This window comes from Electrophorus electricus, chromosome 24, assembly GCF_041902795.1.
Source record: "Electrophorus electricus isolate QZ-2024a chromosome 24, ASM4190279v1, whole genome shotgun sequence".
NCBI classification, from domain to species: domain Eukaryota; kingdom Metazoa; phylum Chordata; class Actinopteri; order Gymnotiformes; family Gymnotidae; genus Electrophorus; species Electrophorus electricus.
The window spans coordinates 1,332,620-1,346,853 of NC_137520.1; the positions used below are offsets into that span (position 1 = coordinate 1,332,620).

Genomic DNA, 14,234 nt, shown 5'->3' on the forward strand with positions numbered 1-14,234 from the left:
AACCTTTAAGGCATATTTGGCAAACATCTCACCGTGTGAGCCCATTATTGCGATAACAACAACAAAATACAAATACATATACTGGTATAATGATCAGTTATACGTATTAAGCGCTGCTTTTCGGTACCTTGGCGCCAGCGTTAATCTTAATGTGCGCTGGTCTCTGGGCTTACAGTTCAAAGGACGCGTTTTGCTGCCAAGTCTCGCGGTGATAGCGTTGGTAGCGGGGCTTGCAGTGCGCGCGCAGCGGCCGTTGCGCTAGTCCGCTGGTTTGAGTGCAGGGCTGTTTAGCCCAACGGCGCTCAGAAAGCAAGCCAAGTAGGAGATCTCAGACTTACACCGGGCGGTTAGGCTTATGGTGTTTAGTCGTAGGACGTAAATATTATATATATATATATATTTTTTTTTTTTAACCGTACATGTTTTCGTGTGTACACACTGTTGTACTGTTTTAGCTTGCTAGCTAACTAGCTAGCCAGCAGCCTGACATCATTCTTTTTTCCCCCCCAATTCAAAATATTTCAAGATGGGCTATTTAAAATTAATTGAGATTGAGAATTTTAAATCGTACAAAGGTAAACAAATAATCGGCCCCTTCCATAAGTTCACAGCAATTATTGGTCCAAATGGATCAGGTAAGAAATCCACTTGCTTACCTCGGGAAGATGTAGGCCAACCTAGCTAAGATAACCTAGCTCAGATAGCTAAGGCTAGCTAGCGAGCTAACGTTGCCCACCATTAAGCCTTAAATTAGGTTTTGTAACTAAAGTTAGCTTGGGACTTCAAAGTCAGAAGCCGTAAATTCAGTTGGATAATTTGTCATTTAAAATTGTTCTAGTTAATCCTAGCTACAGACACGGACGTCCGTGATTAGTGATGTGATTTTGTCAGGATGTGACAGTACAGCGGGAATGGCTCGGTGCTGATCTCCTAGCTAGCTGTGCTAACCTAGCTATCTATAACCGACAGTTAACAAAACATGCAAAGTTGAATTTAACAACTGCAGATTACTGTCTGTCTGTCGTACCATACGCGACTTTGCTTTGAATGACAAAACCTGCAATACTAATGAGGCCTTGCTAATGCAAGGAAACTAAATAAGATAGCTAGTTATCATAGCTGGAAAGGTCAGTCGTTGGCAGATCATGTAGCTGCATTTGTTAGGCGCTCCTGTACAGGGTCAGTATGAGGTGTGTATTCCTTGGGATCGTACGTGTCTGAGCTTGGTGTTGCTATCAACTTGCTTCATCTGTTACCAACCAGTACATGATGGTTGTAACAAATTAAATTGACACTACTGCTATACAGATGTAGTTGTCACTTCATGAAGCAGGAAATATTTTGAGCATTTTCATCCTTTTTGAAATCAGGAGCACCTAACAAATTCTGAAAATGCAGTCAGTCATATCGTTTGTTCTTCCAGAATGTTTGCGGGGAAATAAACCCTACCCTGCTTCTCGTACATTATGTGGAAGTACACTTACTCCAACATGTCGCTGCTGGTGTAGACACAGGACGGAGCTGGTAAATATACATGACAGGTCCTCCGCGCATTACATGTGCTGGTATTCTCAGGTAAGTCCAACCTCATGGATGCGATCAGCTTCGTACTGGCTGAGAAGACCAGCAACCTACGAGTGAAGACGCTGAAGGACCTTATTCACGGAGCACCTGTGGGGAAGCCGGCCGCTAACCGTGCCTACGTCAGCATGGTGTACCAGGAGGAGGGCGGAGAGGAGTGTGCCTTCACCCGGGTCATCGTAGGTGAGGCCTGCACTTCAATTATGGGATGTTAATGAGATATTAATATTGGGGGATATTAATTAGAGGAGCTTAATGATACTTTGAATTGCTGATTGCTACTCTTATTTATTGAGACTTTTTACCATGGTGCTTCCCCCCCCCAATATTCCCCTCTGGCAGGTGCCTCATCGGAGTATCGTATTAATAATAAAGTGGTAGGCCTGTCTGAGTACAGTGAGGAGCTGGAGAAATTGGGCATTCTTATCAAGGCCAGGAACTTCCTCGTCTTTCAGGTTAGTTGTGGCACTGCAGGGCCGTCTTTTTCCATCAAGCCCTGGTCTTCTACCAGAGGCCTGGGAGCTTGAGGGTCCTGTGTAGTATCTTAGCTGTTCCCAGGGCTGCACTTTTCTGGAAGGAAATCTCAGATGTTGTTCCTGGGATCTTCTGGAGCCACTCTTCCAATTCAGGGATCACATCCACTGGTGCTCCAGTTATCACGGGAACCACAGTTGCCTTTAATTTCCACATTTGTTCTCGCTCTTCTTTCATCCCTGGGTGTTTCTTGGGCTTTTCGTGTTCCTTGTCCCTGATGTTGCTTTCCCTACAGCCCTCTTGCTGTTTATCCAACGCTGCTGTGTTCGCTTGGGTAGTCATAGCAGTATTTCTTTCCATTAAAGTAAATCCTTCTGTCAGCAAATGGTGTGCCGAATTGTTTTCTCCCGTGTTGGTCACTCAGGGGGCAGTAGAGTCCATTGCCATGAAGAACCCCAAGGAGAGAACTGCACTGTTTGAGGAGATCTCACGGTCAGGGGAGCTAGCTCAGGAGTACGACCGGCGTAAGAAGGAGATGGTGAAGGCTGAGGAGGACACGCAGTTTAACTACCACCGCAAGAAGAACATAGCAGCAGAACGCAAGGAGGCCAAGCAAGAGAAAGAGGAGGTGAACTTACTGCATGCTGATGTCTGAGCTTTCATGGGAGGGCTTTTGACATGTTTCCATGGTTTCCCTTTTCATTTTCTTTTATTTATTTGTGTGAGAGCTGGGGTTAAGCTTCTGTTGGTTCTACTGATTCCATAGCTCAACATGAATGCTACTTGAATGATTATTAGAATGATAATTAATAAGGTTACTAGAATGTTAAATTGTTAAGTTACTAGAATTAATTGAAAAGGTCACGAATTCTAATTGAAATAGTTACTAGAATGTGAATTGAAAAGGCTACTAGTATTGATTCACAAGGTCACTAAAATGCAAATTTTTTTCGAAGGATTTGAGTTATCTCAGGTGCCTGGAATATTAATATCACAAATTTTAGTACATTGATGCTTAGCAAATTATCTACTGTGCCTGCCTCAAATGATTTGGTTTAGTTTAGTTCCAGTAGATGAAGGTGTGTCTGTGCAGTAGTGCCCGTACTACCTGTGCCACAGAGCAGCAGTTCAGAGATCCTCCGCCCTTAGTCCTCATCTCGTTCTCTGGTCCAGGCCGAGCGCTACCAGAGGCTGAAGGACGAGGTGGTCCGAGCCAACGTGCAGCTGCAGCTGTTCAAACTGTACCACAACGAGGCTGAGATCGAGAAACTGAACCGCCTGCTGGCCCAGCACAACCGCGAGATCGACAAAGACCGCAAGCGCATGGACCGTGTGGAGGAGGAGCTCAAAGAGAAGAAGAAGGAGCTTGGCAGGATGATGAGAGACCAGCAGACTGTGGAGAAGGAGATCAAGTGAGCACAAACACGGTTCTGGGTTTGGCTGAATTCTGCATGTGTCTTTGTGCTGATTCTTTCTTAGGAGCTATACCAGTGTGCCACTGATATTTTCAGTGTTAATGCCAAAGTTGATGCAGTAACGCATTGTTTTCGTAGTCATGCATGCATTTATATGCGCATAGTAATATATGCATTTTTGCAGAGTGCATCTAATATGTGTGGTAGATAGTAAGCTGACAAACAAAACTATTAAAGAACTGACAGCAGATTGGAGTCACTGAGGAGCTAAAATATCATTACCTGGATCATCTTGGTGACAGAATTAATACTTAAAGGGGCAAATACTGGCACGTTGTTCTACTGGTGATACTGGTTATGTGCAGTGTGGCACGTTGTTCTACTGGTGATACTGGTTATGTGCAGCGTGGCACGTTGTTCTACTGGTGATGCTGCTTATGTGCAGCGTGGCACGTTGTTCTACTGGTGATGCTGCTTATGTGCAGCGTGGCACGTTGTTCTACTGGTGATGCTGCTTATGTGCGGCGTGGCACGTTGTTCTACTGGTGATGCTGCTTATGTGCGGCGTGGCACGTTGTTCTACTGGTGATGCTGCTTATGTGCAGCGTGGCACGTTGTTCTACTGGTGATGCTGCTTATGTGCAGCGTGGAACGTTGTTCTACTGGTGATGCTGCTTATGTGCAGCGTGGAACGTTGTTCTACTGGTCATACTGGTTATGTGCAGCGTGGCACGTTGTTCTACTGGTCATACTGGTTATGTGCAGCGTGGAACGTTGTAGATATAAAGTAGATCCTTGATTAATGATGTCTTGTCTTTTGTCCACCAGGGAGAAGGACGCTGAGCTGAACCAGAAGAGGCCGCAGTACATCAAAGCGAAGGAGAACACAGCCCACAAGATCAAGAAGCTGGAGGCGGCACGCAAGTCACTGCAGAACGCCCAGAAGTGTTACAAGAAGCGCAAGACAGACATGGACGAGCTGGAGCGGGAGCAGAGGGCTGTGGAGATGGCCCGGCAGGAGTTTGAGGAGCGCATGGAGGAGGAGGCCCAAAGTCAGGGCCAGGACCTCCAGCTGGAGGAGAACCAGGTACAAACCAACCAACATTCACTGAGTGCAGGCGCTATGTTTTTGTTTGTTTGTCTCCTTATTTTGATTGATTTGGCTATTTTTCTCCCTTATGTACAGTACTTTGCTAGTGTAGTTTAGGGGATCAGCTCCAGTCGTGGGGCTTTCCTTCCCTGTGTAGTGTCCTGTTTTTATTGCTCCAGCACAGCGGCCCAGATCCCCTGCTCATTAGCACGCCATGAGCCAGGGTGGGCCCAGAGCTTGGCAGGAAAACTAGAACTTGTGTAGGTTGGTGGGCTTCAGGGTGGGAGTTCAAACCCCTGCTTTTTTTTTTGGGGGGGGGGGGGGGTGTATTTTTGGTATAAACCATTCTGTTTGACATAAATAATACCTCAAAAAATATACTGTGATAAAAATCTTTTAAAAAAGTCAGAACCTTAAATAATTCTGCTATACCTTCCATACATTTGTGAGCTTTGCTTAGGATGTATTGTGTGTGAGCGTGTGTGTGTGAGCGTGGTCAACCCATCTTAGGTTTAGTAATCCATCGTAACCACGTTGTATTTGTGTCCCCTTCTCCCCCAGGTGAAGGCGTATCACCGTCTGAAGGAGGAGGCAAGTAAGCGTGCTGCCACACTGGCTCAGGAGCTGGAGAAGTTCAACCGCGACCAGAAAGCTGACCAGGACCGCCTGGACCTGGAGGAGAGGAAGAAGGTGGAGACAGAGGTAGGAACCGGGCAGGAAACGCAACCGGCCGCGTGGAGAAGGGCCGTGTAGCTCCGGCAGCTGACGCGCGGGTGTTGCTCTGTCCACAGGCAAAGATCAAGCAGAAGATCAGGGAGATTGAGGAAAATCAGAAACGGATTGAAAAGCTTGAGGATTACATCACCACCAGCAGGTAATCCAACGACGTGGACACCTCTGCTCCAACCCAGAGGATGTGTCATTTCAGGGTAAAAATGAATGGAGTGAAAGCCCTGCTATGGTTGGAGCAAAACCCTGTGAAGGACTTTACATTCTTAATCTGAACTGTCCACCTTTGGTCCATATGTCTCTATTTTAGCTTCTACTGACCATCATGATTTTCTCTTTCTCATTTGTCATTACTTGGGCCCTTATCTATTTAGCTCCTTTTAAAATTTAAATCCAAAATGTTTAAAACGTTTTAAATGAGGATGAAGATTAGACAGATAACACTTTACTGATGCCGAGGGAAATTGTCTCGTCATGGCCCCTCCCCTCGCAGGCAATCTCTGGATGAGCAGAAGAGAATGGAGGAGGAGCTAACAGAGGAGGTGGAACAAGCTAAGAGGAGGATTGACGAGATTAATATGGAGCTGAACCAGGTACAGAGGGCAGGACTAGCGTCTCTGGGGACAGTGAGTGAGTGTGTGTGTGTGTGTGAGTGTATACACACGCGCGCTCACGCCAGACCCCTTTGTGTAGGTGTCTGTGTATCTGTTTGAATGTATAGCTCGTAACATAAACACTAAATTTGAAAATATTTTTATTTTCATTGCTTTTTATTAAATTATTATTTAAACTAACTTAAAGAAAACACATGTTTAGTGTTTACCACATAAGGCACTGGTTACGCATATAGTTAATAATGGTTAATAATATCTAATTGTGCATATATTTAACAATAATAAATTATGCCTATGTTTAATACTGAAGGACTTTAGCTTTAAACTAGAAGGAACAGATCCTCTTTGGACGCCTTGTTCTTCTGTTCCTCTGCCAGGTAATGGAGCAGCTTGGCGATGCTCGTATAGACAGACAGGAGAACAGCCGACAGCAGCGCAAGGCTGAGATAATGGAGAGCATCAAAAGACTCTACCCTGGATCCGTGGTAAGGGCCACATGTGCAGGTTAGAGGGTCGCCACGACACCATATCAGTATCGTTTTAATAGCGGCATTCTATTAACATTTTATTTGTAATTTAATTTTAATTAACATTTTCAGAACAAAGATGAGCCAGTATTTTTGATTTTCCATATCAATGTGGCCATGCGTTATTGCTTTACAGTGTACTCTCAGTAACATGAAAACAACGTCTTCAGTATACCGCCAGCAAAAACGTTACTATTACTATGAAATTTGGTGGTTGAAATATAACAATCAGGATTATGTTAGAATTTTTAAGATATGCATAGATGACACCCCTAAGATGCGATTACTATCGGCATTCGATTTTGATGGCAAAAAAAGCCCTAATGCTCCTGCAGTTACCCAGAATACTCTTCACTCCTGCCCCAGCACCCGTGGGTGGGTGTTTGCATTGCCGTGGTCATAAGTGTGTCCTCTCACCAGTATGGACGGCTCATAGACCTGTGCCAGCCCACACAGAAGAAGTACCAGATTGCAGTGACGAAAGTTCTGGGTAAAAACATGGACGCCATCATCGTGGATTCGGAGAAGACAGGACGGGACTGCATCCAGTACATCAAAGAGCAGAGGGGAGAGCCTGAGACCTTCCTGCCCCTCGACTACCTCGAGGTGCTCCTGCCACTACTTCCACTCTGGGATTTGCTGTGTTTGTCAACAAATAGAAAAATGTGGTAGTAACTAAAACTCAGTGTTGATCAGACAACTGTAGTGCAGCCATGGTGCACGCGAGCTGGCGTTTTAAATGTGCTCTTGTTCTCGCTAATGCACATCACATGTTCCTTCATCTCAAGTTACAGTTAACAATCTTAATAGGAAGTTACCAAAGGGAATAACCAAAAGTGAAAATACATATTTGGAAAAAAGTTTTGAATTGGTCTGGTTTCTTCTCGTGCTGGCTGGCGTCTGCGGCGACAGGTCAAACCCACGGACGAGAAGCTCCGTGAGCTCCGTGGCGCCAAGCTGGTGATCGACGTCATCCGCTACGAGCCGCCACAGATAAAGAAAGCCCTGCAGTACGCGTGCGGGAACGCCCTTGTGTGCGAGAATGTGGAGGATGCTCGCAGAATTGCCTTCGGAGGACCCTACAGGCACAAGGTACTGCAGGAGACCATAAAACGGCTCGGGGTTTCTGTTTTCTGCTGGTGGTCTGTGTCCTTGTTGGTGTTGTTCAGTCTCATGTGATTGACATGCAAGTTCTTTTTGGTGTTTTTAAAACTTATTTGGCCCAGATTAGCACTGTAAGTCTTTATAAAGGTGATGGTGTCGCTTCTGTCGAGACTGATCTCTTCCTTCTGGCTAGACTGTGGCTCTGGACGGAACCCTGTTCCAGAAGTCTGGCGTGATCTCCGGAGGGGCGAGTGATCTAAAAGCCAAAGCTCGCCGTTGGGACGAGAAGGCCGTGGACAAGCTGAAGGAGAGGAAGGAGAAACTCACGGACGAGCTGAAGGTGACACTGAACACCTCCTCTGCTCCCGCTAGGCGGAGGCGTCGGGACAGCCTGCATGCAGCGGGGGGGTCAGCTTTTGAGTCAGCTGAACGTGGGTGTTTTTGGCGTTTCAGGAGCAGATGAAGGCGAAGAGGAAGGAGGCAGAGCTGCGTCAGGTGCAGTCGCAGGCTCACGGCCTCCAGATGCGGCTGAAGTACTCCCAGAGTGACCTGGAGCAGACCAAGACGCGCCACCTGGCTCTGAACATGCAGGTGAACATGCCGCTCTGATTTGCACACAGTCACGGGTCAAGGACTTTACACAGGCAGCATGTTGGATTTTTAAGTGATGCCCAAATAATTACTATTTGTTTGAGATGGAGGTGATTGTTATTGGACAAGTCTTCCACCTCTAACTTTTTTTAATCGTTTTTGAATTTTAGGAAAAGTCCAAGCTGGAGAGTGAGCTGGCCAATTTTGGGCCTCGAATCAACGACATCAAGAGGATCATCCAATCACGCGAGAGGGACATGAAGGAGCTAAAAGATCGCATGAACTTGGTAGGCAGCAGACCTGATTCCACACAGACACGGGACCACGGAAGGCACTCCCCTGTCACTCACAGTACCGGCCATATCGTTTCCCAGGTGGAGGATGAGGTGTTTGTTGAGTTCTGTAAGGAGATCGGGGTCCGAAACATTCGCGAGTTTGAGGAGGAGAAAGTCAAGAGGCAGAATGAAATCGCCAAAAAACGGTACGATTTACCCCTAGAAACAGAATTGTAATCTAAAGGACTATTATATTTACAGAATTATAGACCATCATGTACACAGAATAGTACTGTAATAGACCATCATGTAGACAAGATTATTATTCTAAATTACAGTAGAATTCTAAGTGATTAAATGAAAATAAATGCTGTTATTGATTGATTTTAACCTAATATAAAGGGGTTTCAGAAATGTGCCTTATTTAAAGGTGCTCTGAAGAGAAAGGGTATATTTTTAATGACGTGATCTACATCACGTTAGCGTTTTCTCCACCCTGTGTGTAGACAGCGGGGTTTGTATTGCTAATGTGGGCCGTGACCTTTTGGTTCTGAGGTGACCGACACCCACCCCCCCTTTCACGACTTGCTTCAGTCTGGAGTTCGAGACCCAGAAGACCCGTCTGGCGATCCAGCTGGACTATGAGAAGAACCAGTTGAAGGAGGACCAGGAGAAAGTTATCATGTGGGAGCAGACCGTGAAGAAAGATGAGAGTGAGATCGAGAGGCTAAAGAAGGTAGAGAACACCTGAAGAACATCTTGCCCAGTAATTACGGCAACATTAGATATACCATAAAGATTAAGACCAGAGGATGCTGTGTAGTTTTCTGTTCAGTTAGAGGTCCAGCACATTAGATCACAATTCACACCACGACTTGGTAAAAACTGCGTGTTCATCTTCTACCTATGGACAGTGCTGGGCCTCACCGCTGTCCAGCTGACCGCATGCTGCGTCTCACCGTGTCCTGCTTCTCTCTGTCTTCTCATGTGTCCTACTGCCTTTTAACAGGAGGAGCAGCGCCACATGAAGATCATTGATGAGACAATGGCGCAGCTGCAGGACCTGAAGAACCAGCACCTTGCCAAGAAATCCGAGGTGAACGACAAGAACCATGAAATGGAGGAGATCCGCAAGAAGCTCGGAGGAGCCAACAAGTGAGTTCCTGCTCGTGCTGCTACTTTGGGGAAAGGGGGGTGAGACGACCATGGGGCCAAGGTGTGTGTGTGTGTGTCAGGGACCTCACTCAGCTCCAGAAGGAGGTAACGGCCATTGAGACGAAGCTGGAGCAGAAGCGCAGTGACAGACACAACCTCCTGCAGGCCTGTAAGATGCAGGACATTCGTCTGCCCCTCAGGTCAGGCACCATGGACGACATCAGCCAGGAGGAGGTACGTTAGGGGCTTAACCCCACCCCTGCTTTATGATGTAAAAATAAACGGCAGCCAGGAGGAGGTATGGTAGGGGCTTAACCCCGCCCCTGCTTTATGATGTAAAAATAAACATCAGGCAGGAGGAGGTACCCTAACCCCCCACCCCCTACATTCTATTGTGTAAAAATAAACCCACTGTGCTCATATGACAAGGTCACTTTATTCACAGCCAGCGTAAGGCTACCAGTTAAACATATCCAGGATACACCAGTACTGTGTGCTGGCAGATCAGGATGTTCTAACTGCACAGGGATGTTCCCCTTTGGGAAATCTGTTATGTGATCCCTAAGGGGGTGGGTGCATTTGTCACTAACGTGTGTTTGTGTGTAAGTACGCATGTATGTTTATGCTGTAGGGAAGCAGTCAGGAGGAGAGTCTGAGTAGCAGCCAGAAGACCTCCAGCACCGTGCTGGCCAAAGAGGCCCTGATCGAGATCGACTACAGCAGTCTGTCGGACGACCTCAAGGTGAATCTCCACACAAATGCGCATGGAACTCATTCCCTTCTTCCCAGATGTGCATTACACCCTTTTAAAACTACACCTTCTCAATTCTGACTGTACAATTCCCTACAAGAGCTGCATTTCACACCAAAACACTCAGCGTGACTGTTTACATCTAAACCACCGAGAGATGAAGAAATTTAGCAATTTCCACCAAATAGACAATCCACGATTGTCTATAAAGTGTGATAAAAGAGAATAAGAACCTTAAGACAGTTCATTTTGGCTGTGACTTGAATTTACATATTGAACGAGAAAGTTGGCATTAGGACTTAACTTTTACCAGTCTAATATTATCTAGCGTTTAACTTCACTAGTGCAGCGTTACCATGTGTTTAGCGTTCCCGGCGTAGCCTTACGGCGTGTGTAGCGTTCCCGCGTAGCATCGTGTTTCTCCCACTGATGCGGCCCTGTGTGGGGCTACAGGACTCCCTGACGGAGGAGGAGATCAAAGCGGAGATGAACGGCCTGCAGCAGCGGCTCAACGAGCAGCAAAGCATCTTGCAGCGCATCAGCGCACCCAACATGAAGGCCATGGAGAAACTGGAGAGCGTCAGGGACAAGTTCCAGGAGACCAGTGACGGTGAGCAGCAGCCTGAGGGTGTTGGGACCCGGATCAGCTCCGGGCAGAAATCTGGAAAATGTAGAATTTAAAAAGAACAACTCTTCACACTTGGGAAAAGAATGGGAGTTCAGAATGAGTTGGGAGAAAAAAAATTGGATGTTTTTTGAGAAAATAATAGATTCTTAATTCTCTTTAGAGGGAAAGATCAGACTGCATTCTCCAAGAGCAAAAAACAAGACTTTTTAAAGGTTTTAAGAAAAAAAAACTGGTGTGCACCCTGAATGAAAGGCCATCCCATAATCATAATGACAGGAAAGCGTTAGCAGGGTCCCAAGTTTAGTACAGCTTAGTACTGCTGAAAATATATTTAAAAAAAGATCGATGGATAGAGACATATGGGTCCATAGATTAGTGGTTTACATGCCAGACTGAACACTTTTGGGTCTTTCATGGTGGAGCAGGGAGAAACGTTTAAAATGTTTGTCTACTTTAAAGTGAGGTGTTTAAAATTTGCGCCGTTGACGTTTTCAGAATTTGAGGCTGCCAGGAAAAGGGCAAAGAAAGCCAAGCAGGCATTTGAGCAGATCAAGAAGGAGAGGTTTGATCGCTTCAACGCCTGCTTTGAGTCTGTCGCCACCAACATAGACGAGATCTACAAGGCTCTCTCGCGCAACAGCAGCGCTCAGGTGAGGACATGCGAGCCCAGGCACGTGACTGCTGAGCACACGTGCTGCTGCGCAATCGTCAGGACAGTAGTCCTGTGCTGTCAGAAACCGACCTCTGATGAGGACAAGCAGGATATGAGACCAAGTTTGTAACCGTGTTTCTAATACGCATTTCTAGTGGTGTTGACCGTAGTCGCCTCGGGGTTTATGATGGGCACGTTCATCTGCTGTTGTTTCATAGTTAATCTGGTGCAGTTGTAGTTAATCTGGTGGGGTCCTGCTGGGAGTTGCATATGAAGAGGTCCACCGATGGTGCGATGGTGGTAAACCTGCGGGGCTCGTGTTGATGCAGGCTTTTCTTGGGCCGGAGAATCCGGAGGAGCCTTACCTGGACGGGATCAACTATAATTGCGTGGCCCCTGGGAAACGCTTCAGACCCATGGACAACCTGTCGGGAGGAGAGAAAACCGTGGCTGCACTGGCTTTGCTCTTCGCCATCCACAGGTGAGCATCCCCTCACTGCCTACGTTTACATTTACAGCAAAGCCACTTACAGTTATGACTGAACACAGCTTCAGTAATTGAGGGTTAAGGGCCTTGCTCAGGGGCCCATTAGTGGTGGGACTTGAACTGGCACCACCAAGCTACCACTACCACACACGTCCTGGTCACAGAACAGCTGTGCACCAGTAACAGGCTGTAATAAACGTTTCACTGATCTTTCCCTCCTCCCCAACAGCTACAAACCTGCTCCCTTCTTCGTGCTTGATGAAATTGATGCAGCCTTGGACAACACCAACATCGGCAAGGTCAGTGTTCCAAACAGAACTCCGTTTATACTGGTGCTGCTAGCGTTTCAGCTCTCTGAGGGTTCTGCAGTAAGAGTCCGGAATTCTGCCTCTTCCTGGATGAAGGGTTGTCCTGCTGCCAAACTCACGCATGCATGCCTCTCTCCTCCAGGTGGCTAACTACATCAAGGATCAGTCTGTCCAGAACTTCCAGGCCATCGTCATCTCCCTGAAGGAGGAGTTTTACACGAAGGCTGACTCTCTCATCGGAGTGTATCCTGAGGTCAGGGGTCACACACACACCTCAGCACGCGTCACCTGAACGAGTCGATGTGTTGGCGTAACCATTGATGCATTAACATGTCTCTGACTTCTGTTTGCCTGCAGCAAGGAGACTGTGTTATCAGTAAGGTGTTGACCTTTGACCTCTCCCAGTATCCAGATGCAAACCCCAATCCCAACGAGTGATGTTCGTCCAACGTTTCCCGCCACATCAGGAATTCTGATTTGGCATGGTTCAATTTTTACATGTCACTGTACAAATTTCGAGCTAGTTTAGACTTTATGGTTGTGTCTCTCTCTCTCTCTCTCTCTCTCTCCATATACAAACTTTTCTTGATTTTTAGTCTTCATGGATTTTAAGTATATTTACATTTGGTATTTGTGTGGAAATTGGTGAGACATTTTTCTTCCACATTAACAAGTTGTGGCTTTCCTTCCCCGATTTGCTTGTAGACATTTTTATACTCAATCATGCTGATTTTGATGGATAATGCTCAGTTAAAACATTTACAGCTTACTTCTAAAAACAGAAGTGCTGGACCGTAGCTGCGTATAGAGCCTATAAGTAAAGGACTTCCTGCTATGATAAAAGATCGATGGTTGCTTTTTTTTTTTTTTTTTTTTTTTTTTTTTTTTTTTTTTAGAGGTAGTCTAGTCCATTGCTTTATGGCTTCTGGTTTTGTCTGTGTGCCAAAGTTTTGTCTTTTTGCAATTGTAATCATGTTTCCTATTCTACTAAAATGTAAACTCATGGACTTTTAAGAAGAATAAACTTGTTTCCAGTGCTTGGTAACAGGGGTCTTCTGTCAGCAGAGCTGAGATTTCTCATGATGGTAAGACTAGTGTCCATAATGCATGCACTAATGTCATAGGCAGCTATCTTGGTCTTTACAAAATCAGTCTAGGACAGCCTGGGTTAGTGATGTTCAGAATTACAAAGCATAGTGATTGGAAATGTTATGATGCACGGTAAGTTCATTTTCTATGACAAGCTCAATTGTTAATATAATTATAGTGAATACAACCATTCCTGTCCTTTACGGTAGATGATAAACCCTGGTCTTGTGTCGGTTTGTGTCGATGGCGTGCAACTCTACCCCTGTGCTGCTGCTGCGGGTGCAGTGACCGGCGCATGAGGCTCGAGCCGACGCGGTTTCTCCTCAAACGTCAGCCGTGAAGTCCGTTTGAACGGGCTGAACCACAGACGTCGTGCGGTGCCGGGCGAGACGAGCGATGGAGGCATCGGGGAACATGAGCCGTCGGTGATCATTAGGATAGGCGCGAGCTCAAGCGCGGTGGTGCTCGTGACCAGATGAGTGCGTCATGCTAATGCGTCCTGGAGCGCTGCACGTGTGTCACACGTCTGGGGTTGTAGTTGCACTGGAAGGTGCAGAATGACCGCGGACACGAGCAGCTCTCTGCCCTAGACTCGTGCTGCTATTTAACTAATGTGGCGTTCATTAACTAGTTAATTTCTAATAATGCAGCGACTAATTTGCCAGATTAATTACCGACAATTATGACGCTCCCTTTTTTTAGAGATCGATTTTATAATGGAATGGAAAACCCTGATAACGCTGACAGTTATATCAGACGACAGG

General features: G+C 46.3%; 1 protein-coding gene and 1 long non-coding RNA gene across 2 annotated transcripts; one reads left to right on the top strand and one right to left on the bottom strand.

Moving 5' to 3' along the window:
* The first annotated feature begins 244 nt into the window (after positions 1-244).
* Positions 245-13,418, top strand: LOC113586891 (structural maintenance of chromosomes protein 1A). The gene is made up of 26 exons (XM_027025290.3): positions 245-635; positions 1,576-1,764; positions 1,924-2,036; positions 2,480-2,683; positions 3,229-3,467; positions 4,299-4,557; positions 5,122-5,262; positions 5,352-5,434; positions 5,783-5,882; positions 6,281-6,388; positions 6,851-7,036; positions 7,343-7,522; positions 7,728-7,874; positions 7,988-8,125; positions 8,296-8,412; positions 8,500-8,606; positions 8,995-9,136; positions 9,410-9,555; positions 9,636-9,789; positions 10,187-10,297; positions 10,760-10,916; positions 11,430-11,584; positions 11,916-12,067; positions 12,303-12,372; positions 12,524-12,634; positions 12,739-13,418. The coding sequence occupies exons 1-26, from the start codon at positions 527-529 to the stop codon at positions 12,817-12,819; spliced, it is 3,699 nt and encodes a 1,232-aa protein (XP_026881091.2). The 5' UTR covers positions 245-526; the 3' UTR covers positions 12,820-13,418.
* LOC145653552 (uncharacterized) lies at positions 9,972-14,180 on the bottom strand. Its single transcript, XR_014119779.1, has 2 exons — positions 13,731-14,180; positions 9,972-10,967 (listed from the first exon to the last, which is right to left on the bottom strand). It is a non-coding gene; the product is annotated as an uncharacterized LOC145653552 (long non-coding RNA).
* Between the last annotated feature and the right edge of the window lie 54 nt (positions 14,181-14,234).

What these genes read in the sequence shown, in the direction of transcription:
- LOC113586891 (XM_027025290.3), top strand. Translation starts at nt 527, where the DNA reads ATGGGCTATTTAAAATTAATTGAGATTGAGAATTTTAAATCGTACAAA. An exon ending in ACTGTGGAGAAGGAGATCAA is followed by an intron (nt 3,468 to 4,298) that starts GTGAGCACAAAC and finishes TTTGTCCACCAG; the next exon opens with GGAGAAGGACGCTGAGCTGA. An exon ending in TCCAGCTGGAGGAGAACCAG is followed by an intron (nt 4,558 to 5,121) that starts GTACAAACCAAC and finishes CTTCTCCCCCAG; the next exon opens with GTGAAGGCGTATCACCGTCT.